Source organism: Mirounga angustirostris, unplaced genomic scaffold, assembly GCF_029215605.1.
Source record: "Mirounga angustirostris isolate CCGP_5_RB_7025 unplaced genomic scaffold, mMirAng1.0.hap1 SCAF_4, whole genome shotgun sequence".
In the NCBI taxonomy this organism is placed as follows: Eukaryota; Metazoa; Chordata; class Mammalia; order Carnivora; family Phocidae; genus Mirounga; species Mirounga angustirostris.
In genome coordinates this window covers 38947273-38974452 of record NW_026991712.1, presented here as the reverse complement: position 1 = coordinate 38974452, position 27180 = coordinate 38947273, and the positions used below count along the sequence as shown (strand labels likewise).

The 27180-nt window shown below is 40.3% G+C and overlaps 1 protein-coding gene across 4 annotated transcripts in view; it reads left to right on the top strand.

Moving 5' to 3' along the window:
- CPQ (carboxypeptidase Q) overlaps positions 1-14935 on the top strand; it is a 458753-nt gene extending 443818 nt beyond the window's left edge. For all 4 annotated transcript variants that reach the window (XM_045896198.3, XM_054512535.2, XM_054512537.2 and 1 more), the window contains exon 8: positions 6257-14935. In XM_045896198.3, coding sequence (XP_045752154.1) covers positions 6257-6420 — 164 coding nt within the window. In that variant the 3' untranslated portion in view covers positions 6421-14935. The remainder of the gene's footprint in view (positions 1-6256) is intronic.
- Positions 14936-27180: the final 12245 nt, after the last annotated feature.

The following is a 27180-nucleotide window of genomic DNA, read 5'->3' as shown; positions in this document are numbered from 1 at the left end:
CCTTCTGGTTTTCAAATGGACCTCTGGCCTTTTCACTGGGAATTTTGGTTATCTTCATCCATATGCTTTCTAGAGAATTTCAGAAACTAGGATATTCTCATGTGGCCCTGGTCTTTGACACCTGCCCCCCAGATGATACCTCTTCCCTAGCCTTCTCTTCACTACCATGGTATTTACACAACTCCACCTCTATATTCCTCTGTAGCATCTCCCTAAGGTGCAACTCCAGTCTCCCTGCCTTCCTGCCCATTGGTTCCCAAGGGCTCCCCATTTATGAACTACATTCCATCTATTTTCAGCCTTATATTCAGGACCTTCCACAGTTGGTTACCAATAATTGATCTGCCAATAATTAACCTAAGTTACCCACACACACACACATCACCCAAACTGGAACGCTCATGTACTCTTTCACCTGGAATGTCTGTACCCCATCTCTTGTCTGTTGACATCTTAAGTACTTATGTTAAAAATCTCTTTTACAATTCCGTATCAGTCCTCACCTTTCTCTACCCTATGTTGTGGCCCTGGAGACTGTTATGGACTGCATTAACAAATCACTCCTTCCCTCTGGCTTATGACTGGGTTTGGCCATGGGGAGGCCCCATAGGCTACAGGAGGCACCAGCAGGAAACTGATTGATTCCCTGGCTTGTACAAATAGCCACTACTCCTCTGGTGACCCTCTCCTGCAGCCAGAGCTGCTTTTTTTTTGCCTTCTAAGCCTAAGAATGGTAATGGCTTCTTTGTTGCCAGCCCTAGGATGTATCAGCATCTCTTCTGAGCTTTATTTAACCCCGACCACTCTTTGTAAATAGTCCTTTCATCAAATTCTCCAAGTTACCTTTTCGGAGCATCCCATCTGTTTCCTACAAGGACTCTGGTACAGCACCTTCGAGGCCCAGTTTACTTATAAAATTCACCAATTTCATTCATTAGCTCAACAAATACACATTCGTCTTCTCTTTGGCACTATGTTACAGGCATTGGTGACAGAGTAGAGAACAAAACAGAGGCCTTACCTTAAGGGCGCTTACAGTATAATGGGGAAATCAGATTTCCAACGTGCAATTATAACAAAAGATGGTGGAGATTATAAGAGAAGTATGGAGTGCACAAAGCAAGGGGACCTAGTCTAGGGGCCAAAGAAGGTCATTCAGTTACATGAGCCATCTGCCATTTCTTTGTCCTTTCCTCGCGGCACTCAGTACATTCTGTGTTATTATTGCTGGTGGACACTCTGTCAGAAGCTGTCTCTTTTGATGGCAGCAGCTGTGTCTTTTTCCATCTTTTTGCCTGCCTCAGTCCTTAGACCACTGCCTAGAATATTGCAGGAACTCAAGTATTTACCCAATTGAACTGGATTGAACCTTCTGAATATTTGTGGACCTCAGCTCCAGCCCAGCCACTGATGGTGTTACATTATCAGGCTGGATGATGGTCAGATCCCACTTTTTTCAGAGCCACCGGGCTAACAGAAAACATGTTTTACTAGTTTAGAAAGAAAAATTATTGAATTGGAAGAACTCTCCTCCACACGGGTGAACGTTTACTAGGCATTGTCAGCTGAACACGCCCTGTTTTGGATGTTTCCTAGCAGGCATTGGAGTCATTAGTTGTCAGAGGTGAGGTTTGAGTTTTTCTTTTACACTTATTTTTTTGCCTCACCGGCTTATGTTTGCTTAATAGCACCATAGCTGAACTCAATGTGAAATATGAATGGAGATAAATCCAAATTCTACTTCAGAGCAAGGAGTTTGGGGACATAGATAGAGATTAACCTTGACACAAAGTTTTAAAAACTTGGGTTGGGATAGAGAAAATCTAGACAACATCCTGAGGCCCCGAAGGTCTCAGAAACAAGGACAGGATCCAATCCACAGGGCAGGAAGTAGAGGACTATGAGAAGAGAATGCTTTTAATATGGTAGACCAGAAGTTTGTAGACACATTTTTCCCCACCAAAAATAATTGTGGATAAAACAATAATTGCCTTTCTATAATACATGGCTTAGTGAGGCAAAGTAAGGGAATTCCTCAGAGATGAAAAATGATAAAGCAAGAATTGATAGAGGTAAGAAAACTTTGGAGCCTAGCAGAGGGTATCTTGTGTGAGGGTATCTGCCAATCTGTTTCCCGGAACCATGGTTTTTAATGAGCAGTGAGTGCATCTGGAGACAAAGGGGCCCTAGTGTCCTTAAATAAGATATTGATTAACTTTGGCTAAGTATGTGAGCTATGATTTCTAAGGTCTCCACTGAAGGAATTGAAATAAAACGTGTAACCTTCAAACTAGTAGAGTGGGAGGGGGGAGAAAAGGAATGATAGGAGGGGGAAAAATCAACACAGATGAAGGCAAGAAAGAAAAGGGGGAAAAAACAAATCTAGAAAACAAAATTAACTAATAGAACGTAAAAACTAGGATGGCATAAATGAATTCAATTTAATAGTAATCACAATCTTCATAAAGAAATTATACTGTCCAGTTAAAATTCAAGCTGTTAGACTAGATTTTTAAAATTCAACTTTAAAGTCTTCATAAGAGAAACCTCTAAAAACATAAGGAGCAAGGAAGAGTGCAAGTAAAATGATGGGGGAGTGGGGCGCCTGGGTGGCTCAGCCGGTTAAGCGGCTGCCTTCGGCTCAGGTCATGATCCCGTGGTCCTGGGATCGAGCCCCATGTTGGGCTCCCTGCTCAGTGGAGAGTCTGTTTCTCCCTCTCCCTCTGCCTGCCTCTCTGCCTACTTGTGCTCTCTATCTCTCTGTCAAAGAAATAAAATCTTTTAAAAAAATGATGGGAGAAGACATACTAAGGTAAAGGAAGAAGGTATGGCTATATTAAATATTAGGAAAAGCTAACTTCAAGACAAAAAGCATTACTAAAAATGAAGAGGATAACTACACATTAATAAAGATGTTCAATTTATCAGGAAGCTGTAATTCTAAATTTGTGTGCCCCTAATACTATAAGTTTGAAATATATAAAAAAGAAATTGCTGGAACTACAAAAAAAAATATCCAAAATCACAGAGGGACATTTTCACATATCCCTCTCAAAATTGATAGCTCAAATAGACAATAAATAAGTTAGGTGTTAAAAGATTTGAAGAAACAAGTTGATCTCACGCATATACACAACACACAGAAAGCACATTCTTTTCCACACATGGAACATTTATAAAAATGGATCACACAATAGGCCACAGAGAAAATCTCAATAGATTGAAAAGAGTCTGTATCATATAGCCTGCATTCTCTGTAAGTTAAATTAGAAATCAATAATGAAAAAATAACTAAGGGAACCCCCATACTTTTAAAAATTAGAAAACACATTCTAACTTATGTATCAAAGAAAAGAAATCAAACCAGGAATTGATGAATATTTAGAACTGAGTGATCTTGAAACTACTCCTCAGAATTGGCAGGATATAGATAGCTGAAGCAGCAGTAGGAGGAAGATTGCAGCCTTATTGCTTATGCTGGAGACAGAGAAAGCTGCAAAGCAATAAACTGAACATCCAACTCAAGATGTTAGAAAAAGAAAAGCAAATCAAGCCAAAGAAGGAAGAAGGAGGGATACAATAAATTTGAGTAGAAATCAATGGAAGAAAAACCACTCTAGTAGAGAGTGTTAAAAAAATTGTCTTTTTCTTTTTTTTTTTCAAAAAACTAATACGACTGACAAACTGCTGGCAAGGCTGATGAACGAAAAAAAGAGAAGACACTAATAACTAATATGGAGAATGAAAAAAAGTGCATTCCTATATATGCAGACATAAACAGAGTTAAAAACAGGATATTAGTGATAACTTCATGCTGATTATTTTGATTTTGATTATTTTGAATATTTGGGCAAAACTCACACATTCCTAAAAAATATAATTTCCAAAGTTAATTCAAGAGGAAATACAAAATCCCAATAGCCCAATAACCAGGATAGAAATCGAATCATTAGTTAAAATATTTACCATAAGCAAAGTATCAGACTTAGATGGTTTTGTAAAGAGTTCTACAAAAAAAAACAGGAAATGAATCATTCTAATCTTACACAAACTGCTCCAGAGTGTACAAAAGAAGGAACACCTGCCTTTTTATGAATCAGATATATCCTTGATGCTAAAAATGGATAGCCACAAATAGAAAATGCAATTTTTTTTAAATGTAGAATTTACAATTAGTGACAAAGAGTATAAGCCTTGGAGAAAAGAAAACTAACAAAAGGTGTGCAAGCTGTATCACAAAACTTTAAAGATGCTACAGAAGACTTCAATAAATAGGAAATATCAATATGCCATTTTCATGGATAAGAACACAATAGCCTAATATAAAGATGTGAATTCTCCCCAAATTGACATTTAGATTTACACAATTTCCATCAAAATCCAAAAATATTTTTTGTACAATTTTAAAATGATTCCAAACTTCATCTGAAAGATCAGTTAAGAATAGTAAGACATTCCTGAAGAGGAGGAAAGAGAAGGTGGGGGAATTTGCTCTGCCCAATTACAAGAAATAGAAAGCAGTAGTAATTAAGCTACTAGTAGTAATTAAGACACTTCTTATTCCTAGTATCTAAAATATTTTAAGAATTCCTACAAATCAATAAGAAAAGACAAATCAATTGAAAAATGGGCAAAAGGCATGAGCAAGTATTCTACAAAAGAGCAAACAAATGACAAAAAAATGCATATATGAAAACATGCTCAATCTCATTAATAATTTTAAAAGTTAAAGTTAAAACCATAATGAGATAATATTTCATACCCACCAGATTAGCAAATATTAGCTTGACAAGAGCAAGTGCTCTTGTGAAACAAGAGGAAGACTCATATACTGACAGCAGAAGTGCACACTGAAAAGGGCAACATTTTGGAATTACACGATAAAATTAAACACACACCTACTCTATAACCCAGCATGTCCATTCCTTTATTTAGATGCTAATGAATGCTGATAACAACATATAATAACAGAAAACTGGAAACAACCTAAATGTCCATCATCAGGAAAATGGATAAATAAATTCAATGAAATAATGTACAGCAATAAAAAAAATGAAAATACCACAGCTAGACACGCTGAGTGGAAAAACCAAGTCACAGAAATATATCTGGTGTATGTGTTTCAAAGGCAGACAGTATTAAACTATTTATTTGTTTGTTTGTTTGTTTGTAATGCCATATAAATATATGGTAAAACTAATTTTTTAAAAATCAAGGAGTGATTAACACACGAGCAGAATGGGAAAGGGGGTACCTCTGGAGGGAGGAAAGTTTCAACAAGGGGTGGGGGAACTCATAAAATGGGCTTCAAAAGTACTGGTAGTATCTTTCTTGCAGTGGCTTGTGGACATATGCATACTTTTTATATTGTCACCCATCCTGATATGCATTTGTGTTCTCTTCAATCTTATGTATGTGTAGTTCACAATAACACCACACATAAATAAATAAGGCCAGAGGATAAAGAACTGCAGTTGGAATCCACAGACTGGGCCCAGGAGGTTTTGAAGGATGACTAACGGAGGGCAAAGACTCCCCAAGGCTGTGGTCCATGGTGGAAGCTAGAGAAAAGCTTCCCTAGAGAAAGAAGAAAGCTCTTAAGTGGGGCAGAGGTGCCTGCTGATGCCCTTAGAGGTTGTTGGGAAATTTCATGGGAAGTATATGAATGATTTGAGCAAAAAAACTTCAGCAAAAGAGTATGGGCTTTCTTTTGAATCCAGGAAGGTACATAATTTGCACTCTTGCAGATACAAAAGCAGATATTATCTTTTTATAAATAAATAAGACATTTCTATCAGTTCCTTAAATAAAGTTTTATCTTCTTTAACGTGGCAGATAGCCCAGAAGTAGGCAATGTAGAGCCTATTCAGTGGGCTAGCAGTGTTTTCGAAATCCAGGCTCCTCGTGTCTTTCCACTTGGCCATTTTTAGTGTGGGGACTTTATTACCCCATGCAGCTCCAAACTTTTCATCTACTTTTATGCAGCACTAGGGCATTTCCTGACTCTTGTCAGCAAAGTAAAGGCTTTCCTAGAACTTTCCCACAGCCTGCCACTCCTATCCTAGTAGTAAGAATGGTACTCACTTGGCCATTTCTTGCTGCCAGAGAGCCTGGGAAAGTAATGATTTTGCCCCTGCAGCCTGCATAGTAGGAGCAGGAAGAATGAAGCAGGGAAGAGCAGCAATGGTTTCTGAGCAGCTATTCAGCAATCTCTGTTGAAATACTTCACTAAGAATTCTTCCTCTTTTCTCCCCAGGAGCCAGTCTACTTGATGACCTCTATAAATATTTCTCCTTCCATCACTCCCATGGAGACACCATGACTGTCATGGATCCAAAGCAGATGAACGTGGCTGCTGCTGTTTGGGCTGTTGTCTCTTACGTCATCGCGGACATGGAGGAAATGCTGCCCAGGTCTTAGCAAGAACAGGAAAGAAAGCACTTTCGTCCTTTCTGGCCAGGAATGCTGGGTCTGCAGCTTCAGGAAGTCCCTCTTCAACTAACACTTTCTTCTCACCTGATCCATTTTCAAAGCACAGTACTTTCTCATACTTTCTGTTACCATCCTTCTTGATACTTTCCAAATTCTCTGTTTCTAGAGGACGAAATGATCCTCACCCCCACATAGAGTCAAAATATGGTAGGGATCACAGTGAGGACCTTTATTTATACCACCTGAAAAATTATTGTTTCTACTTTGAAAGTAAATACTGGATAAATATTTGGAAGATCTCTGGGTTTTATGTGTGTATTGATGAACATTAAATCAAATGCAGTGATACCAATTTTCATGTTATTTATTGAAGGAGTTGAGGACTACGCAATTGTAGTATGGTCTTAGTTGAATGTGTGGAGGCACTTGGCTTTCTAATTTGTACATTTTCATCTCATTAGAATTTTTAAAATGAAATGTGAATTTTTTTTAATTAACAGGAAAAAAAGATGTCACCATTTGAAGATAAAAATCAAGTGTGTATAATCTAGTTGCCTTGTTAAACGTAATGACTAAGGTCTATCACCAGGCAAGTGATAGTAATATTTGACATTTATGTTTTATATATTTCACACAATATTTCTATGAAGTTGGAGCTTATTCCCATTTTGCTGTTAATGGAGTTGAGGCCCAGTGAGGCTAAATAATACTTATAGGACCCAATAGAGCAAAAACATTGATCCTCGTCCACTCTGGGAACAATACCTACTATTCTTCCACACACAATGTCCAGTATTTAATTAAAAAAAAAAATTTTAAAAACTGCAAGAAAAAAATAAATGCATTGTCAAGAGTTAAAGCAAGTAAGAGAGCCAGACTAAAAGATGACCTGGAACTATCAGAGGGGACTCTGACATAACTGCAATTGATACATTAAAGATCTAGAACTACATGTATGAACAGAAGAATTTCAACAGAGAGATGAACACTATAAAAGAGTCAAATGTCAATGCCAAAATAAAAAATATAGTGTCAGAGATGAAGCATTTCCTAGTTGGGTGTTTTAGCAGACTGAACAAGGCTGAGGAAAGAATGGATGAACTTGAATATAGGTCGATAAAAATTGCCCAAACTAAAACAGGAAGGGAAGAAATAGTGAAGGAAAACAAACAAGCACCAGAATGGAGCTTCCAAGAGTTGCGATCTAATATGTATGTGGTCTAATATACATGTCATTGGGTATCAAGGGACCTAACATACATGTAATTGAATTTCCAGAAGGAGAAGACAAAGTATCAGTTTTATTAATGGTAATAATTAAAAGGATTGACAGACACAGTATGTCTTTCTTTCTGGCAAGGCAGCAAACTGGTACTTTGACGCTTACACTGAAAACCAAAAATTCTGGATACCATCTGAGAAACGGTTTCTTAAATGTATGAGTTAACTGGTTAAAAGGTAAAGAATATTAGACAAAAAATTAACTGAAGGCAAGAAGCAAGAGGGAGACACAGAACATTAAACCACCTTTCTCTTTGAGAAAATTTGCAGAAGGTGGTGAACTACACTTCCATTTTCGCTGCTTTTCAGGGTTCAGAGGACTGTAGACAAATCCCAAAGCCTGCCATATTAAGGATACTAGAGACCCCCCAATAAAATTGAGACCTCAAAGGATTATACCTCAATACTATGGTGAACTAAAAATAAATTTGAAGACTGCAAAGAAAATTACCATTATTGAATAAGTGCTGAGTGGAGGGTCCGAAGAAATTCCCATAGATAAAGTTAACAATAATATGAACTCACAGTCAAAAGAAAAAAAACTAAAAAAACAAAAAACAAAAAGAAAGACCCATAACATTCTGAGCAAAAACAAACTAAAAAAACAAACCATAATTAACCTGCAGTGTCCTCTGATACTGGAATTTTTAGATTGAGAATTTTCTAAACTCTATTATGTTTAAGGAAGTAAAAGAAGAGATTGAAAATTGAGTGAGAGAGCACAGGGCTATAAAAAGTGAACAGGCATATTGTAAAAAAAAAATAACAACAACAAACAGAACTTCAAGAAATATAGACAACTGGAAGTGAAATTTAAAAATTAGAGAGTTGGGCGCCTGAGCAGCTCAGTTGTTAAGCGTCTGCCTTTGGCTCAGGTCATGATCCCAGGTTCCTGGGATCGAGCCCCGCATCGGACTCCCTCCTCAGCGGGAAGCCTGCTTCTCCCTCTCACACTCCTCCTGCTTGTGTTCCTGCTCTCGCTCTCTCTCTTTCTGTCAAATAAATAAATAAAATCTTTAAAAAAATATTAGAGGGCCAGTTTAACTGCAGATGAGAGAATTCATGAACCAAAAGAATAGTGAAGAAACTAATGAGAATTTATCACAGAATGAAAAAGATATGGAAAATATGAATGAAAGGTTAAGAAATGTGAAAGGTAGTTAGATCATCTAATATATATTTAATCAGGGTTGCAAAAAAGAAAAAGTAGGACAAAGAATTATAATAAATGAGAAAAAATAATATAGAACATGAGAATAAGAAGAAATAATAAATGAAAATCTTCCAGAAATAATGAATTAGATCAGTTCACACAGTCAAGAAGTCCAGTGAATCCCAAACAGCAGAAATGAGAAGAAATCTACACTAAGACATATTGTAGAGAAACTGTAGACCGCAAAAGTGAAGATCTTTGAACCAAGAGAAAAGAGATAAATTATTTTAAAAGGAGCAACAATTAATAATAGCTAACTTCTTAATAATAGCAACAGTGCAAGTCAGAAGACATTGGAAAGGTATCTTCAACATGCTAAGAGACAAATTTGTCAACCTAAAAATTCTATGCTCGGAAGTATCATTCAAGAACGAGAACAAAAGAAGGATATTTTCAGGCAAATAAAAACAGAGAGTTTACCACCAGCAGACCTTCACTAAAGGAAATGTGAAAATGTGTACTCCTGGCAAAACTCAAATGTCCTAGAGTGAAGACAAGAAATGAAGAGTGTTGGCTCCACATGAAAGATCAGTGATCTTTTAGGCCCAACTACAAGGCAATTACAAGGACTTTGCCTGGCAGGCCTCACAGGGGAAAGCTATCCTCCTCATGCAAGACTTGGTACACAGCTGGTGCATTATAGTTTTCTGAAGGGAGTTGCAGTCAAGGACTCAGGACCTCTGGGCCAGCCATGCTTATAAACATATCTGCATTCCAAGCCCAACATCTCCATTCAGAGGCCTTCTTTTTGGGAATCTTGACTAAGATACTTTTGTCTACTGTGACTCAGTTCTTTCCACTCTGGCCCTTTCCCCACCCTCTCTCCCCCCTGGCTCCACCCCAAGTTCATAAAATGGCAGGAGTCTTTTGTTCAGAGCTCTTTGGCAGTTAAGATTCTCCTCCATCTGTGCTGATTCACCTGACTCTTGCCTGGCACCATTCTGTGGGGGAAAATGGAACATTGGGGAACTGGTGTCTATATTTGCATCTTGTTTACACTGTCTCAGTAAGTAGTAAAGGCATTATTGTTAATATCATTTTGGCTAATTGTACTAATCGATCACCTCAGCCTGGCAGCTCAATAGAAATTAAGAGCAAAGAAAGTAGCAAACATTTTAAACAAACATGAACTAAATTAAATAACACAATAATCTAGAATTTGAAAAGGAACAAGTTGCTTGGCTAGAATAGCATATAAATAAAAAGGGAAGTTACAGGAATTAGTGTTCTAAGGTCCTTGTATTTCTCTAGAAGATAATAGAGATACTGTTTAACTTTAGGTTTTGCTAAGTTAAATATAAAGTTTAGGTTTTCAAGTGTAACCACAAAAAAATAGAGGTAGGATGTAAAACCACAGAACAATCTCCCAAAAAAATGGAGTAAGAAAAAAAAAAGGCTCAATAAATTTACTATCATATTCAGTGACCACAATGGGCTAATCAACTAAAAAAATAGAAGTTTGGAAAATAAGTGACTTAATGAAAAAATGACCACTAAGTGACCCATGAGCCACAGAAGAAATCATAATTGAAATTAAAACATTTCTACAACTGGGGGCGCCTGGGTGGCTCAATCAGTTAAGCGACTGCCTTCGGCTCAGGTCATGATCCTGGAGTCCCGGGATCGAGTCCCGCATCGGGCTCCCTGCTCGGCGGGGAGCCTGCTTCTCCCTCTGACCCTCCCCCCTCTCATGAGCTCTCTCTCTCTCTCTCATTCTGTCTCAAATAAATAAATAAAATTTAAAAAAATTTTTTCTACAACTGAATAATAGCATACATACACACACACACACCCAAAAACACCTCCATATCAGAACTTGCAGAATTCAAGTGAGGGAGGGGTGAGGAGACCCTCTGCAGATCTCTAGCATTCTCACTCTGTGAGCCTCTCTCCTAAGAGTGTATCCTGCGAACTCTAGCTACCTTGGCCTTCCAGAAATATTCAGATCCCTCTCCTCAACTCACAGTGGGCTGGGCTCTGCTTGGGTTTCCCTTCTCTGAACTGGAACTGGAACTCTTAAAGCAGTAATCTCAGGGAAGAATGGAGCTCACCTCATTTGTTTTCTGTCTCTTGGGCACCATTGTCCTCATTTCCTGATGTCCACTATCTTGTTTCATACATTTTATTTGGATTTTTAATTGGTTAATACCCAAAGACAAGTCTGGTCCTTGTTACTCTGCTTGGTCACAAGTGCGTATTAGGTCAGTAATTTCTGTCCAATGTATACAATCATATTCATTTTATGTTTTGTACATTTTGATTCATTCTTTTCTCACTATTTGATTCCAGTTTGGGAATGTGGATTCTCAGGGATTTCATGAACTGCCCAAAAATGAGATTAAAAATAAATGGCATCTATGAATTATCAGAGCCCATTGCCCATATCCTAGAAATGGCTCTTAGGAAGTGGATCTTATTACATCTCCTTGCCTTTCCCCAGAGAGTTGTTTATTTCCCTGGGGGCAAAAAAAAAAAGAAAATAAAAATTAAAATAAGAATTACGTAGGGCCAAATGGTAGCAGAAATGGCCCTACCATTTCCTAACTGGTCCCCTTACTGGAGGAGTATAGAGGGGCTGGGTTGGGAGACAATGTGAATATGTGCAGGCAGGGGAGTGTATTGGTGAGTGTGGTTATCAGTAGCACCAACAATATAGGAGAAGTACATGGGAGTTGGAAAAATAGAAGGGTGGAAGAAGGAAGATGAGTAGAAACTCATGACAACCTGCACATCGTAATTGCTTAGGTCTACCAGACAGCCATGGAGCCTGGCACATGCTATTGAATAACTAGAGCTATAGGAATTTTTTAGTAGAATTATCCTATTTTCCATAAATTGTTGTAAAAGGAATTGTTCATCTGCTAAGAAATGGTGTATCATTTGAGTGGTGGCCTATTTTCCTGCGCATGCAGCAGCTTTCCAATTTGACTTCAGGGTCAAGTTGCTTTTCTGATTCATTTGGCTGAGTAGACTTAAGTGCAAATTGAGAAGAGAAACCCATTTAAATATTGTAAAATGTGAAAAGGATGAATTCTGCAACAGAAAAAGGAGGGGATTCAGGGAAAGGAGGTCGACTGCTGATTTTGCCCTTGACATTGTTAGGATGTGGCTTCAAGGGTTCTGATTCATCTGCGAATGATTTGGAGTTTGGGTTCCCCGGAGTGTTCCACCTTCCTCACAATAATTACACTAATGATACCAAGAGTGTTTTGAAAATCCTCATGCTTCTACGCTGCATACATTTCATCGCCACACAGTCCTATTTGCTTAGTATGCTCCCTTCATAATAATTTGAGATGCTTCCCATTTACCTTGAGTAAATATCAAACAGATCTTGATATCTATATCTGTCTCATGAAATATACATTCTCTCTAACTATGCCCAAATGATTAATTTACTGCTATGTGATGATTAGCATAAAAATCTCATCATGACACGAGATAGAAATGTTATCACTAATTGCTGTTTGAAGTGAAGAATGTTTTTTGCATAGAAATAAATGATGCATGCTTACTTCTTAATTCTCTGTTAAACCAGAAAACCCAAGACTGTTTTTGGAGTGGAAAGAAATTACCTTTGAAGTTTTGTTTTGTTTTGTTTTGTTTCTTTTCTCTCCCTTAGATGGTCCACAGTTCAGCAGAGAAATGGCGGAAAGCAATTGTTATGGAATTTTGTACACAAAATGAGATAGGTGAACTCAATTCTCATAAAACAGGCCTTCCAATCAATCAATCACTCAACTTCAGGCAAAGACCTCTTTCCTGGACATTAAGGCCTCCCTGTGGCCCTGAAACTTGCCAAGTAAACACTCAGATATTTGCAGCGTATCCCAAGGGTGCTCAAGTTCTTCAGAGAACCTGATGTTCTTAATCTCATTGGTGGTCATTCTGGGTCTGCTCAAGCAGCCACACAACTATCTATAGGTTGCCGGATACCTCAGAAAGCCTTGTTCTATTTTCCAGATTTAAAGAACATTAGCTGTGCCTCAGATCTTGATGATTAAGTCACACACTAATCCAAATAGTTCTCTTAGTTCTGAGTATCAGCCAGTCTATCCCAGAAACTGTAATGGAACATGAATTTTCCTCAAGATCTGCCTTGCCATCCATATCATCATCACCATTATCACTAATACCCTCCCTGGGCCAACTGTACTGCTAAGAACTTTATATGCATTTTCTCGTTTCACCTTCACTCAATGCAATGATGTAGGTCTTATTTTAATCCCCATTTTAGATATGAGAAAACCTGGATATACAACTCATCAACAACTTTTCCAAGGTCATGGAGCTGATAAAATATGGCTGACATCTAGAAAATTTAAACCCGAATATCCCACTCAGACAAACAAATTCTCTGGGTAGCATACCTTCTAGCCTTCACTGTGTAGATAGATTGAGTCTAATGGTGCATTTTCATTTCAAGGAATAGCAAGTGGGGCTTCCACAGTGCCATGCTTTGGCCCAAGAGAGGGGGGCCTTGTGCTTTTAGAGGGCCCCACATATCACAAACACACACCAACAATAAATTTATTGAGTGATATATGGGTGCTTCATTCACCAGGGGTCTGGTGCTCAGAGTTCACACAGCATGGCTCATGACTCCGAGCCTCCACTTGCAGGCTCCAAGGAAGCACTGATCCCCGGTGTTGCATTTGAGACAAGATTGTATTTGAATGTTGTGAACATAGACACTGCCTAAGAGCACGAAGACTTGAGGAGCAGAAATAACTCAAGAAGAAAAGACAAATTCATTAACCTTTCAAATCTTTCTTCTCAGCATGAATGCAATAGATTCTGGCACTAATGAGCTATTGTTTCCCAGAAGTGTTGAGCATTTTTTCTTGATTCTCGTCGTGTCCCAATTTGTGGTTCTGAAGGTACTCATGGCATTCACAACAGTTGTACATGGTGACATATCTGCAATATTAAATAATGCGTATTCCTCATAAATTTGAGTATCTGTTGATCTAGGCATAACACTTTTGAAATCTAATATCCATAACTTAAACTGGCAACTAGATGGACAGTCTATGTTAGTACTACAAATTGTTCTATTTTTGTAAAATTAATAATATTTAACGAACATTTTAAAATTTAAATTAAAAATGTTCACTTTATTTTTATCTAAAATCTTGATATTCATGAATTATAATTTGTATTTCTTTTTAATTCAGGAGTTATTGTTTATTATTTTTAATAGTGGTAAAACACAGAACACAAAATTTACCATCTTAACAATTTTTAAGTATACAGTTCAGTGATATTAAGTACATCCATATTTTTGTGCAACCATCATCACCATCTATCTCCAGAATTCTTTTCATCTTACAAAACTGAAACCCTGTACCAATTAAATAATAATATCCTTTTACCCCAGGGCCCCCAGCCCCCGCAGCCACCCTTCAACTTTCTGTCTCTATGAATCTGGGTACTCCAGGTACCTTATATAAGTGAAATCATACGATATTTGTCCTGTGACTGGCATTTTCACTTAGTGTAACATCCTCAAGGTTCATCCACATTGTAGGATGTGTCCGAATTTCCTTACTTTTTAAGGCTGAATAATATTACATTGTATGTTTATACCACATTGTGTTTATCCATCAATGTTGACAGACAGTTGGGTTTTTTACACTTTGGAGCCATTGTGAATAATACCACTATGAACATTAGTATATAAATATCTCTTCCAGATTCTGCTTAAACCCAGAAGTGGAATTTCTGGGTCACATGGTAATTCTATTTTTTGTTTTTGTTTTTTTTAATTATGTTATGTTAATCACCATACATTACATCATTAGTTTTTGATGTAGTGTTCCATGATTCACTGTTGGCGTATAACACCCAGTGCTCCATGCAGAACGTGCCCTCTTTAATACCCATCACCAGGCTAACCCATCCCCCCACCCCCCTCCCCTCTACAACCTTCAGTTTATTTCTCAGAGTCCGTAGTCTCTCATGGTTTGTCTCCCCTTCCGATTCCCCCCCCTTCATTTTTCCCTTCCTGCTATCTTCTTCTTTTTTTTTTAACATATAATGTATTATTTGTTTCAGAGGTACAGGTCTGTGATTCAACAGTCTTACACAATTCACAGTGCTCACTATAGCACATACCCTCCCCACTGTCCATCACCCAGCCATCCCATCCCTCCCACCCCCCACCACTCCAGCAACCTTCAGTTTGTTTCCTGAGATTAAGAATTCCTCATATCAGTGAGGTCATATGATACATATCTTTCTCTGATTGACTTATTTTGCTCAGCGTAACACCCTCCTGTTCCATCCACGTCGTTGCAAATGGCAAGATTTCATTCCTTTTGATGGCTGCATAATATTCCATTATTATATTTTGAGTCCATTTTATATATGGTGTAATGTAAGGGTCCAACTTTATTCTTTTGAATATGAATACCCAGTTTTTCCAACAACATTTGTTGAAAAGACTATCTTTTCTCCATTGAATAGTCTGGGCACCCTTGTCCAAAATCATTTGACCATCTATAAAGGAGGGTTTGTTTCCAGATTCTTTTTCCTATTCCAGTGATCTATATGTTTGTCGTTATGCCAGTACTACACTGTTTTGATTTACTTAACTTTATAAGTTTTGAAATCAGTAAGTGCAAGACCTCCAACTTTGTTCTTTTTCAAAACTGTTTTGACTGTTTGGGGTCCGTTGAGATTCCCTATGAATTTTAGGATGGATTTTTTTTATCTCTGTAAAAAAAACACTATTAAAATTTTGATAGTAACTGCACTGCATCTGTAGATCACTTTGGGTAGCATCAATATCTTAACAGCATTAAGTTTTCCAATCCACAAATAAGGGAGGTTGTCTTAGCTCAGGCTGCTCTAACAAAATACCATAGACTGGTAGCTTAAATAACAGATTTATTTCTCACAGTTCTGGATGCTGGGAAGTCCAAGATCAAGGTGCTGGCAGATTCAGCTCTTTGTGAAGACCGTCTTCCTGGCTTGTATACAGTCACCTTCACAATGTGCACTCACGTGGTTTTTCCTTGGTGTGTGCTCATTGGAGATCTCATGTCTCTTCCACTTTTTAAAGGGCAATAATCCCAACATATACATTACAAATCTGATTCTGCACTCCCCTGCTGAGAGCACTTCAGTAGTTTCTCTTTGCACTGAGGATAAAGTTCATAATACAAAGTCCTGCATGTTCTAACCCTGTCTTCCTTTCTAGTCTCAGTTTACATACTATGCTTCCTCTCTTCACTCTGGCCCCATTGACTTTTTTTCTAATTCTAACATATCACTTCCTGCCCCAAGACCTCTGCATATGTGGTTTCTTCCTAGGATGTTCTCCCTTACCCATTTTTTTTTTTTTTTGTCTAGTCAATTCCTGCCTATCCCCTTGGCTCATCTCTAAGGTCTCTTCCTCTGGGATGCCTCCTTTGAATCTTTGGACTAGATAGGTCCCAATAATAACAAAAATTATAATTATTTTTATGGTCATGTATAAAGACTAACCTTTATTGTTAGCTATCCAGGAGGCAGAGAGGTAAACATTTCACATGCATTAACTCATTTCATTCTCCCAAAAGCAACCCCCTCCATTTTTACAAATAAAGAAGCCAAAACTTAGACAAGTTAAGGCACTGCCCACAGTCACATTACTAATAAGAGGTGGAGCCAAGATTTTAATCAAGGCTGTCTAACCCCAGAACTTATATATTTAGCCTCAATACCACATTGGTTTTCTCTGCTAAGGATGCTCATTCATGATTTGTTCATTCATTCCACATGTTTATCAAGTTTCTACTATGTACCACACACTGTGAGGCACTAGGGTATGGAGGTAAAGAGCAAGATAGATAAGGTCCCTATACTCAAGAAACTTTGTTCTAGTGAAGGAGCAAGAACATAAAAAGTAGAACAAGTCCTGTGATGAAGAATAAATAGGGAAGGCCTGCTATTGACAGGATGGGCTCTGATGGTCTCTCTAAAGAAGGGACATTTGAACTGAGTCCTGAAGGATGATGGGGCAGAACTAGCTAATTGTCCTTTAAAATCCTTTTTACCTTTTCTGTGGTAACAGACCCCTAAATTTTAACTGGGTTATAGTCTCCAATAAGTAGTTGTAGCCCTGGGACTAAATTCTAAAGAAACTTCCAGGAAGTCTCCTTAAAGGGAGGTAGCAGGGATGGGCATGTTCTTCTCCTCCCATCCTCTTTCCTACTGAAAGGCTGAAGCATCGGCAGCAGACTTGGACCATGAAGTGAACTGGAGAATGGAAGTCACAAACAGCAGAGAAGCAAGCAGGAAGGAGTATGGGTCCCTGACGATGGGGAGTACCATATCAGCCCTGGACTGACTCCCTCGGATAAACTTTATTGAAGTGGCACTTACTACAGAGGGTGACTGGACGTCTTTGTGATTCTGAAGATTTAATACTGCTGTTCATGAAGTGTAGACTACAAGCTTCATGCACCAGCTGTCAGCCACAGTAATGACCAACTAAACATCCTCAGGAAGTCATCATAGGCCCTTTGGTTAACTCTGACTCCCAATCACAGGAAATGGCTGGTTTTCTTTTCTCTCTGGCATGCCTTTGGAAGGCGTTTGGAAGGCATTTGGTGTGCCGGAAGGGCCACTCACTTGATCAGATGGCACCTGCCAAACTGACACAGATAAAAAGTGCCACAATGCAGATCTCTGAGAAATGCCTCAATGACATATTGGCAATTTCACAAACACATTCAAAAGCTCAGATAACACTTTTGATGTCCTTGATCTTTGCACTTCCAAATGGTGGCAGAACAAACAGAAATCAGTCTTCTTTGAAACCTTCAAAGCAGTGAAATTGCCTAAATCAGTTTGTTGACTATTCTCTGACTTCCAAAGGTCAGAGAAGGTTTTCTGTTTGTTCATCCCTCCTGATTGACTTTCACATTCTCTTCTAGGTACTTTTGTTCTAAAAAAAAAATTAAGTCAATCATTTATTTGTTTTATATGCCGGTTCGAATTTCCAATAAAGACTTGGCCAACTTTTCTGAGGACTGAAAATGGCTCTTTTCAAAATAGTTGCATAAACATTCTATTAGGAAATGGTAAATAGAACTTACCAGCATGGGAACGAAATAAGTCAATCAGAGAAAGACATGTATCCTATGACCTCACTGCTATGAGGAATTCTTAATCTCAGGAAACAAACTGAGGGTTGCTGGAGTGGTGGGGGGTGGGAGGGATGGGGTGGCTGGGTGATAGACATTGGGGAGGGTATGTGCTTGACAGACACTAATAAGAATCATCTTCCTCCTCACCCTCCTCCTCCTCCTCCTCCTCCTCCTTATCTTCCTCTTCCTCCTCCTCCTTCTCCTCTTCCTTCTCCTCACCCTCCTCTTGTCTCAGGGACCCAAGGTTGACTTACTTATTCCCTTCCTTTCACAGTACACTACCATCATGATGCTTCTCTTGCTTTATTTTCTCTTATCCCTTTCTCCACTAGAACTCCATCTTAATCCCCAAAGGCAACCATTCTACTTTGATAGGAATAATTTTATTTATACATGTTCTTATATATGTGTATCATTGTTTCTTGTGTATGCATTTTAAATTTACATATATGACATGGTGGTACAGGTCCCATTCTGTGTCTTCCTTTTTCCACTTCGTCTTATGCTCATAAACTATATCCATGCTGCCATGTTGCCAGTGCATCACTCCTGACTACAATATATACTCCAGAATGTGCCTGTACCACACTTAATTTTCCCCCCAACCATGTCTTGTCTAGTCATGGACTAGTAGGTTTTATAGATCACTCCATCCAACTTGGGACCCCCTCATTTGGAAAGATGCCTCCCTGCCTGAGGCAGCGTTCCTCCTCTGTGCTGGTACGTTCCTCCGTGCTTGCCTCCATCAGGATGGAGGTCAGAGAGCAGCCTGGTTTAAAGTGCAGGACTGGGGCCAGACTGCCTGGACTCAGCATCCCATCTCTTCCACTTAAGGCTAAATCATAGCCTCTCGGTGCCTCCATTTCCTTATATGCAAAATGCTAACCACAGCTACCCATGGGATTACTGTGAAGATTAAATGAGAAAAATCTATGAAATGTGCTAAGAACAGTGCCTAGTACAAATGAAGTGCTATTTGTACCTATTATAATAATATTTGTTGCATGTATTGGAATGGTCTGTTTACTTGTCTGTCTCTACCACCAGATTATGAAATCCTTCAATCCAAGGACTTTGGCTTTTCCATCTCTGTGTCTCAGAGCCCCATACGTTGCAAGAACTCAGTGCATGCTCATTGGATGATTCTCTTAGTCACCCTGTGATTTGACATGGCTATAGGATTGGTATCTAGAAATTAACTGTGTTGAGGAGAGGCTTAGCTAGAACAGCCTGGAGAGGTGGTTTTAGAAGGAGCTATAATGCTGTGCAATAGAAAATATAGCATCAGATGCCACTTATATATAGCCGAAAATTAGCAGCTCACCCAAGATGGCTCCCAGAGGACATCTTTACATGGGCAGCTATATGAACTTGGCTGCAGCGTGGCCAGGAGCCAGCTCATGGCCACGTGCCAACACTTTCTGGCTTCCTGTGTGTTCATCTCAGAGCCCTCATCTGTAAAATAGGACTAATACCACCTACCTTATAGGATTGTCCTGAGGATTATGTGAGGGAGCGATTATCAAGTGCTTAGGACAGTGTCTGGCATGGCCTCAAGCAGTAATAAATGTTAGCTTTCCTTAGTATGATTACCTCCCAACTGCTCACTCTTGCAAATAGAGTCGGTAGATGCCACACTCATTGTCTTTCTTGGTTCAGGATCTTGGACTTTCTGTTCATTTGGGTATTTATTTTTGGTTTTTTTATTTATTTGGTTTTCCAGTAGGAATTATTTTTAGCAGGTTATCTTTAGAAGGTTCTAGTTTTTGTAGCCTCAGTAAATGTGCCCTGAACTCACAAGTGGGCAGTACAGACTATCTTTGAAGGCTTCCTAAGGACACTATCATTCTCAGGTTAGAAGTTCTCTGAAATTCGGGGCACCTGGGTGGCCCAGTCGGTTAAGTGTCTGACTCTTGATTTTGGCTCAGGTCATGATCTCAGGGTTGTGAAATTGAGCCCCACGTCGGGCTATGCACTGAGCGTGGAGCCTGCTTAAGATTCTCTCTCTTCCTCTGCCCCTCCCCCATCTCTCCCTCTCTCTCTCCAAAAAAAAAAAAAAGTTCTCTGAAATTCCAGCTAGCAGCAACCCATAGTCTGATATTCCCAGGAATGCCAGGGCAGACCATTTATAATCACCGAACACGCCTACATGGAAATGAATTTGATCTTCTTTGTTTAAAAAAAAAAAACTGAAGGGGAAGAACAGGAAATCATACCTAGGTCCAGTGGAATTATCCTCAGAGTGATAAAGGCGTTTTCTATTAGTGTTCGTAGCAACTTTTAGGTGGCTGCTGTGCATAGAAAGACTCTTTTTAAAAATGCTTTGGTTTCATACGTGGAAAGAAACCCTCAGGGTGAATTACGGGCTGCCCTACGTTAGAGGCCTCACTGTAAGAACCATTAGCTGTAAAAGGAGAGGTTAATTATGAGGAGAATTGCACGGCCTGAGCTGAGTGACTTGCTGCGAGGGGGCTAATCAGGAGGCCACGTTTGGTGGCAACGCCCTCTCCTGGACAAAGGCTGAGTGCGGAGGCTAATACCAGGTGCAGTGCTTGGGCCCGTTTGTGTTGGGTTCATTACAAGGGGGTTATTGCCCATGGGATCATTGACTTGTGGCAGGGGAAGGGAGAAGGGGCAAGAGGAGTGGTGAGACTCAGCAAAACTTCTCATTCTGTAAAATTAGGATCTTTGTGAAACTTCAAAAAGACTTTGCCAGGATTAATAAGAATCTGTCGGGATTAGTAAGCAGGGGTAGACAACGTTTTACCAGATCTTACTCCCTATTCCATTCCAATCTAGAGGATTCTGTACTCCGCTGTGCCTTAAAACATGCTCACATAGAGAAGCACTCGGTCTCCAAGAAACCGCATGAGATTTTTTTTCTTTCAGAAGTCCTTGAGAATAAAATGTGTTTTGTCAAGAAAATTTTACTTCAAGCAAGGAACCCATTTCCCAGTCTGTCTCCTGCCAACATTCTGAGGGCAAATAGGGAATCCAGGATAGGTAAAATCTAGGAGCGCATCATCAAAAAGGATATTTTGATGAAATGTACATGTGCTTCAGATTTCACTTTCATTAACTGAGCACCTACTGTATGCCCGACACTGGGCAGATCATTTTCCTGGCCTTGCTTCCCCATCCCACAGCGCTCATAACTCGCTAGCACAGGTATATGGTCACAAGTTCTGCAAATGAACACACCAAGAATTGGGTTCATGGACCTGCAAAGCGCCAGGCAAGGAGAGCAGAGCCAACATTAGTATTCAAGTCCTTTGACCAACCGTGGTCATTTTCCACTCTTTGGCTCCGCCTCCACAAGATAACCCAAACAATTACTGTCTGTAAGCATTGCCATAAGCATTCAAAGTATGTGGCTTAAGGGAAGGAATGTTAAAATGTCTACTCCTGAGTGTGACACCCTCTGATCTCATCAACCCTTTAGATGCTTCTGGGCCCCTTTTTTTGTTAACCTTCCCAATTCTGGGGTATATAAGTAGACAAGTGAACTTTGTGACAGATATCCAGGAAATCTGAAGGGGTGTGGGTGCTCATGTTCATTTTTTTTATACATTTTCCATATACGCGTAGAGAGGTAACTTCTTACCTGTAGAATTCTCTCTTAAGAACATCTCCTTCCCTGTGCTAGCACTAGATGCCACTTTACCATTTTGAACTTCTGCTCTTCGTGGCCATTTTTCAATAAAGGTAATTGTAAGACGTCCTTCTGAACACCAGTCTTGCCACAGGTTAATATATATTAAGGCCTTTCTACCTTCACTCACTCTAGTTTCTTATCACCATTCAGCCTAAGCATTTTCAGTGTTCATATATTTTACATGTGGCAATGTTTATAAGGCTTGAACTTGAGTTCAGCCAAGGTGCAAGTGAAGGGCTCTGCCACTGTTGTGGAAGTGAGCAGAATGCAGCGGCTAGGAGCAGGGTTTCTGGAGCCAGCTTTCCTGCGTGGGATTCCTGGCTCTACCATTACTTCTGCTGTTGATATTGAGGAACTTTCTTCACTCATCTGTGTCTTATGTCCTCCTCTGTTAAAATGCGATTAAAATGTCCCCTACCTCATAGGGCTCCTGTGAAGCATTACTTTATATGAAGTGCTTAGAAAAATGCCTGGAAAATGGTAGCTCTAAATATGTGATTTCTGATGTTATCACTAGTATCATTATTCCACAAGAACAATGAATAGAAGTGAAAAACTTCAGGAGGCAGCCAGCCACCATGAGGCCAGGAATCAGGACATGTATGTGCTGGGCCTCAGCACAATGACCTTCTGGAACTGAGGTACTTGAGGACTAAAGCATTCAGTGATAGATTTGTGAGTCTCCTCCCCTAACTCACCTATCAGGCTGTGTCCCTGTGATGTGCATGCTTTTGAGAATACTCAATTCTAGTAAATGATTACGCTTACAGTTTGCAAACCTAGGCAAACTATCTGAAGACATATAAATATAAATAAGTAGCTAGTAAGCAAAAAGTGTGATTGTCAAAGGCAGAACTCATGGGATGTATGAAGTGTAAATATAAGAAGTAGTTAGCAAGGAGAACATGAGCATGTTAGTCACATGTAGAGAAGGATCAAAGAACCAAGAAATACCTCATATTTATGATACATCTGAGTACCAAATATTCATAATGTACTAAATATATATAAGACTAAATATCAAGAAGCATTAAATATATGTGACCATTTAATATTCATCATCTCCTAATTTGGCAACCTATTGGTTATATCCTTCAGGTCCCACATGTCCCATGCCCAGGAAACTCAAATAAAACTCATAGCTGCTCGACTGGCCAATCGGCAGGCAATAGCAGAGGCCAGGCACACTTGTTCCTACATGGCTATAGAAACCTAAGTATGTGACATTGGCCCCGGGCACATTCCATCAGTGGGCCCCTGTGTCAGGGATCCCCAAGATCACCCTCAGTTTCAATGATTGCTAAGACTCACAGAACTCAGAAAAGCAGTTAAGTTCACAGTTATGATTTATTATAGCAAAAGGATAAAGATTAAAATCAGCAAAAGAAAAAGGTGCATATTACAGAGTCCAGGAGAAACTAGGTACAAGCTCTTAGTTGTCCTATCCCAGTGGAATTGTATGGATGTCATTTAATTCTCCTAGCAATGACATGTGACACTACTTACAAAGTATTGCCAAGCAGGAAGTTCAAACAAGCTTTAGTGTCCAGAATTTTTATTGGACCTTAACTACTCAGATCCAGCTCCCTAGGGGTCCAACTGATAACACACGGCCCAAGGCCACTACCATAAATCACATTGTTAGCATAAACTATCTGGCAGGGCCCAAGGCCCCCGGTAAACAGAGATACTCTTATCAGGCAGGCTATTCCAAGGGCTCAAGGGTGATCTCCCAAGAGTTAGTCAAGAACCAGTCCTTTCTTTGGAATGTACAGAGTTTGAGCACCTCAAGCCCGCTGAGTAATCCTTTACTACACAGTTCTCTTGCTCAAACCTCAACTCTGATCCTAGTAACCATACTATTAGCAGGGAGAGCTGAAGTGGTGGAGAGAGACAGGACCTATGAACACTGCCTACCCCAGGATTCAGGCAGTGTGGTCCTTCCACCCCAATTGCACCCTAAGTGCATTAACTGACCCCATCTTTCTCCTCTTGCCACTGGTGTGTGTTTTAGATATATTTCATAAATCTTATGACTTAAGTATTTTAATTTGTTCTGTGAGTCTTTCTGGAATAGCTTGTCCAGTAGTGTATTTGGAAGCAACCATTTCATGTACTTGGAGACAATTTCCCATATGGCATGTCCTCCCTTCCTCATTGGGTTGGGGTGGGGAGAAAGGTGATGATGGGTCAGTCAGCTTCTGCAGATATACTCAGGAGCAAACAATACCAGTGCTTACAATACCCATGGTGTGTTAAGAATTAGGAACAATAATGCAATCTATACAAGTAGGATAGAGAGGAGGATGAAGGTAACAAAGCAGATTCATGAGAATATTGGTATTTATCTTGTTGATTGTGTCTAGCCACTGCTGACCACAATTTGCCACGAGCTCATATTTATTAAATGTTCACTGTAGATCAGGCACCATGCTAAACACTCTAATAAATTAGATTATCTTCACAATAGCCTATGAGCTAAGTAGTCTTTATACCCTTCACGATTTTCTAGATGAGTAAATCGAGGCACAGAGGAACTTATGTGAGGTCATGTGCTTTGTCAATAGTGGAGCCAGAATTCAAAGGCAGGTGACAGTCATACTCTCAACCACCCTACTGGGCTGCTTGGGTTCTGAAATTGGTTTATCTTGGTCTCAGGACCTGGCACAAGATAGAACTCTTTCCTTTGCAAGTGACAGAAACCCAACTCGAAATGACGTAAATGAAATGGATATGTATTCACTCACAAGACTGAAAAATTCAGGGACTAGAACCGAAACAGCTGGATCCAGGGACTTCACCAGGCTATCAGGACGTGGTTGCTCACCCACCATCTCGATTTCTGTTTCTCCTCTGCTGGCCTCACTCTTCTCTCATAGCTACTGGGAACTCCACACTGACCTTCCTATAGCTTGGCAACCTGAGCCATATGAGAGATTGTTTTCCCCAAGAGCTCCAGCCACACCCTGAAGAGTCAGACTGACTCTGATTCGACCACTTATTCCAATCACTGAGGCAGGGCGGTGGCCAGGTATCGCTGATGTAGGCATTCTTGCTGCTGGCTGCTGGGGTCAGTTTCACCTGAACCGCATGGATTGAAAATGAATGAAGGCATTTTCCCAAAGGAAAATGGGGTTGTTGCCAGAAGAAGAGAGAACAGTTCTGGGCAAGCCAAAACAAACAACGTTCTCACAGGGTTCAGTGAATGCATGAATATGGGATGGATGGATGGATGGATAGATGGATGGATGGATGGAAAAATGCAATGTCCAAGGCAAGAACCTCTATGAGAAACTTACAAGAAAAATACTTTCTTATAGATCTGAACAGTGAAAGAAGTCAAGGTTAGCAATTCCTTTTGTTCTCTTCCACAAAAGAGACACCAGGAGATTTGAGGGAAGTGGATGGAGGAAGACTATTGAAAAATAGGTACATGAAACAAAGAATGAGAACATGGGGAGGAATTTCTGTAATGGAGACAATTACAGTTTTAATAGGACATCTGCCTCAAACAGTGTGGGTTTCTGGTTGGTGGTTTTGTTGGTATATCTCTTTTTCTTGGTGCAGGAAGAAGACTACAATTGTCATGGGCAATTACAGCTCAGTGCACAAAGTCGCACATCCCTTCTGGTGAGACTGGTCACCTCAACCGGCACGAGCCAGCAGGATCCTCAGGAAACATGAATTCGCTCCACGGGGCCTCTAGGATTCTCTTTAACTTCTGAAGTCACGCCATTCCTTTAGGCTGCTCCCTAGTTTCAGCCCCACTTGTGTCCCCCTAAAGCTGCCATTTCGAGAGTTGATTTTCAGAATGGGATTTGGCAGGGCAAATGGAGCTCCAGTTGGGAGAGTGCATCTATACTGCAGAGAAGATTATGAGAGAGGACAGGACTATAGATTCCAGCAGCAGGTTCAGGGAGAGAAAAAAACGAAAGCACGCACACACTCACATACAGAAGCACCTTGAAATGCTTTTTTGCACAGCTGGGGTTCAGGGAGCCCTCAGCATATTGCAGCCCAAAACCCTTATTTTATTTTTCACCGTGTGCTCCATTTCAGGGAAAATGTAATCTGCTGGGGCACCTGGGTGGCTCAGTTGGTTAAGCGTCTGCCTTCGGCTCAGGTCATGATCCTTAGTCACACTGTCACCTCCGGAAGACCTGGAGGACATGCAGACTCAGCCCACCCTCCTAATTCCTCCAGGAGGAGCCCAGGGAGGTTGAGACATTGGGCCAGCGGGTGTGATGAGCCCAGAAGTCAGGCCTCCTCCGTCCAGCAGGCTCTCCAGGTTTGAGGGCTCCGGGCTGAACCAAACACAATGATGAAAGAGCCACAGCTTCCCTGAAGTGTTTATACTTTCTCAAATGCAGTAAATTTTCACCCTGGCCATACATTAGAATGAGGAAAGCTAGGCACGCCTGAGTGGCTCAGTCGGTTAAGTGTTCAACTCTTGATTTCGGTTCAAGTCATGACCTCAGGGTCGTGAGATCAAGCCCCACATCAGCTACACGCTGGGTGTGGAGACTGCTTAAGATTCTCTCTCCCTCCCTCTGCCCCTTCCCCCTCACCTTCTGCTCTCTCTCTCTGAAATAATTAATTAACTAATTAATTTTTAAAAATGGGGAAAGCTAAAAAACAAACCAAACCAAAAAATGAAGTCGGGCCCACCCAGAAAAATGGATCCACTGAGTGTGTTGTGAGCCAAAGCGAACCAAGAAAGCAGGTAGACAGTGGGGGATGGGGGGGTCTAGTTGTGGAGGAGGGAAACTAAGGCTCCCAGGGCTATGCGGTGACTCTGGTGAGCTTGCCCCGTAGGAGGAAGAGGAGAGGACATACGGACAAGTGTATCGGAAAGACAACTTCCATCTCTTGCCCTCTGGTGGGCTGGGTTCTTTACACAGATAATTCTGGACCTGCTTTTCCCAGCACTATCAGCTGACGAGGTATTCTGCACAGTTTTCTGCTTCATCTTATTTTATTCCCAACCTATCTCCGCTCGTTCCAGTTTTGAACAGATAAAATTAATGGCAAGGGTTTCCCAGCCTACAAAATTAATATGGAAATGGCTGAAATGGTGTCTTTTTTTTTTTTCCTAAAGATTTTATTTATTTATTTGACAGAGAGAGACACAGCGAGAGAGGGAACACAAGCAGGGGGAGTGGGAGAGGGAGAAGCAGGCTTCGCGCGGAGCAGGGAGCCTGATGCGGGGCTCGATCCCAGGACCCTGGGATCACGACCTGAGCCAAAGCAGACGCCCAACGACTGAGCCACCCAGGCGCCCCTGAAATGGTGTCTTGATGACAGAAGGAAGAAACATCTCTTTATAATTTACGGTGCAAACACTCTGCTGCCCCCATAACGGCGGCTTTTCACATGCAAATCTAGGAGGTGACTTGATATGTGATCTTAATTGGGCCTCTTTTGGAAAGGATGTCACATCTGAACTTGGCTTCAGGAAATTC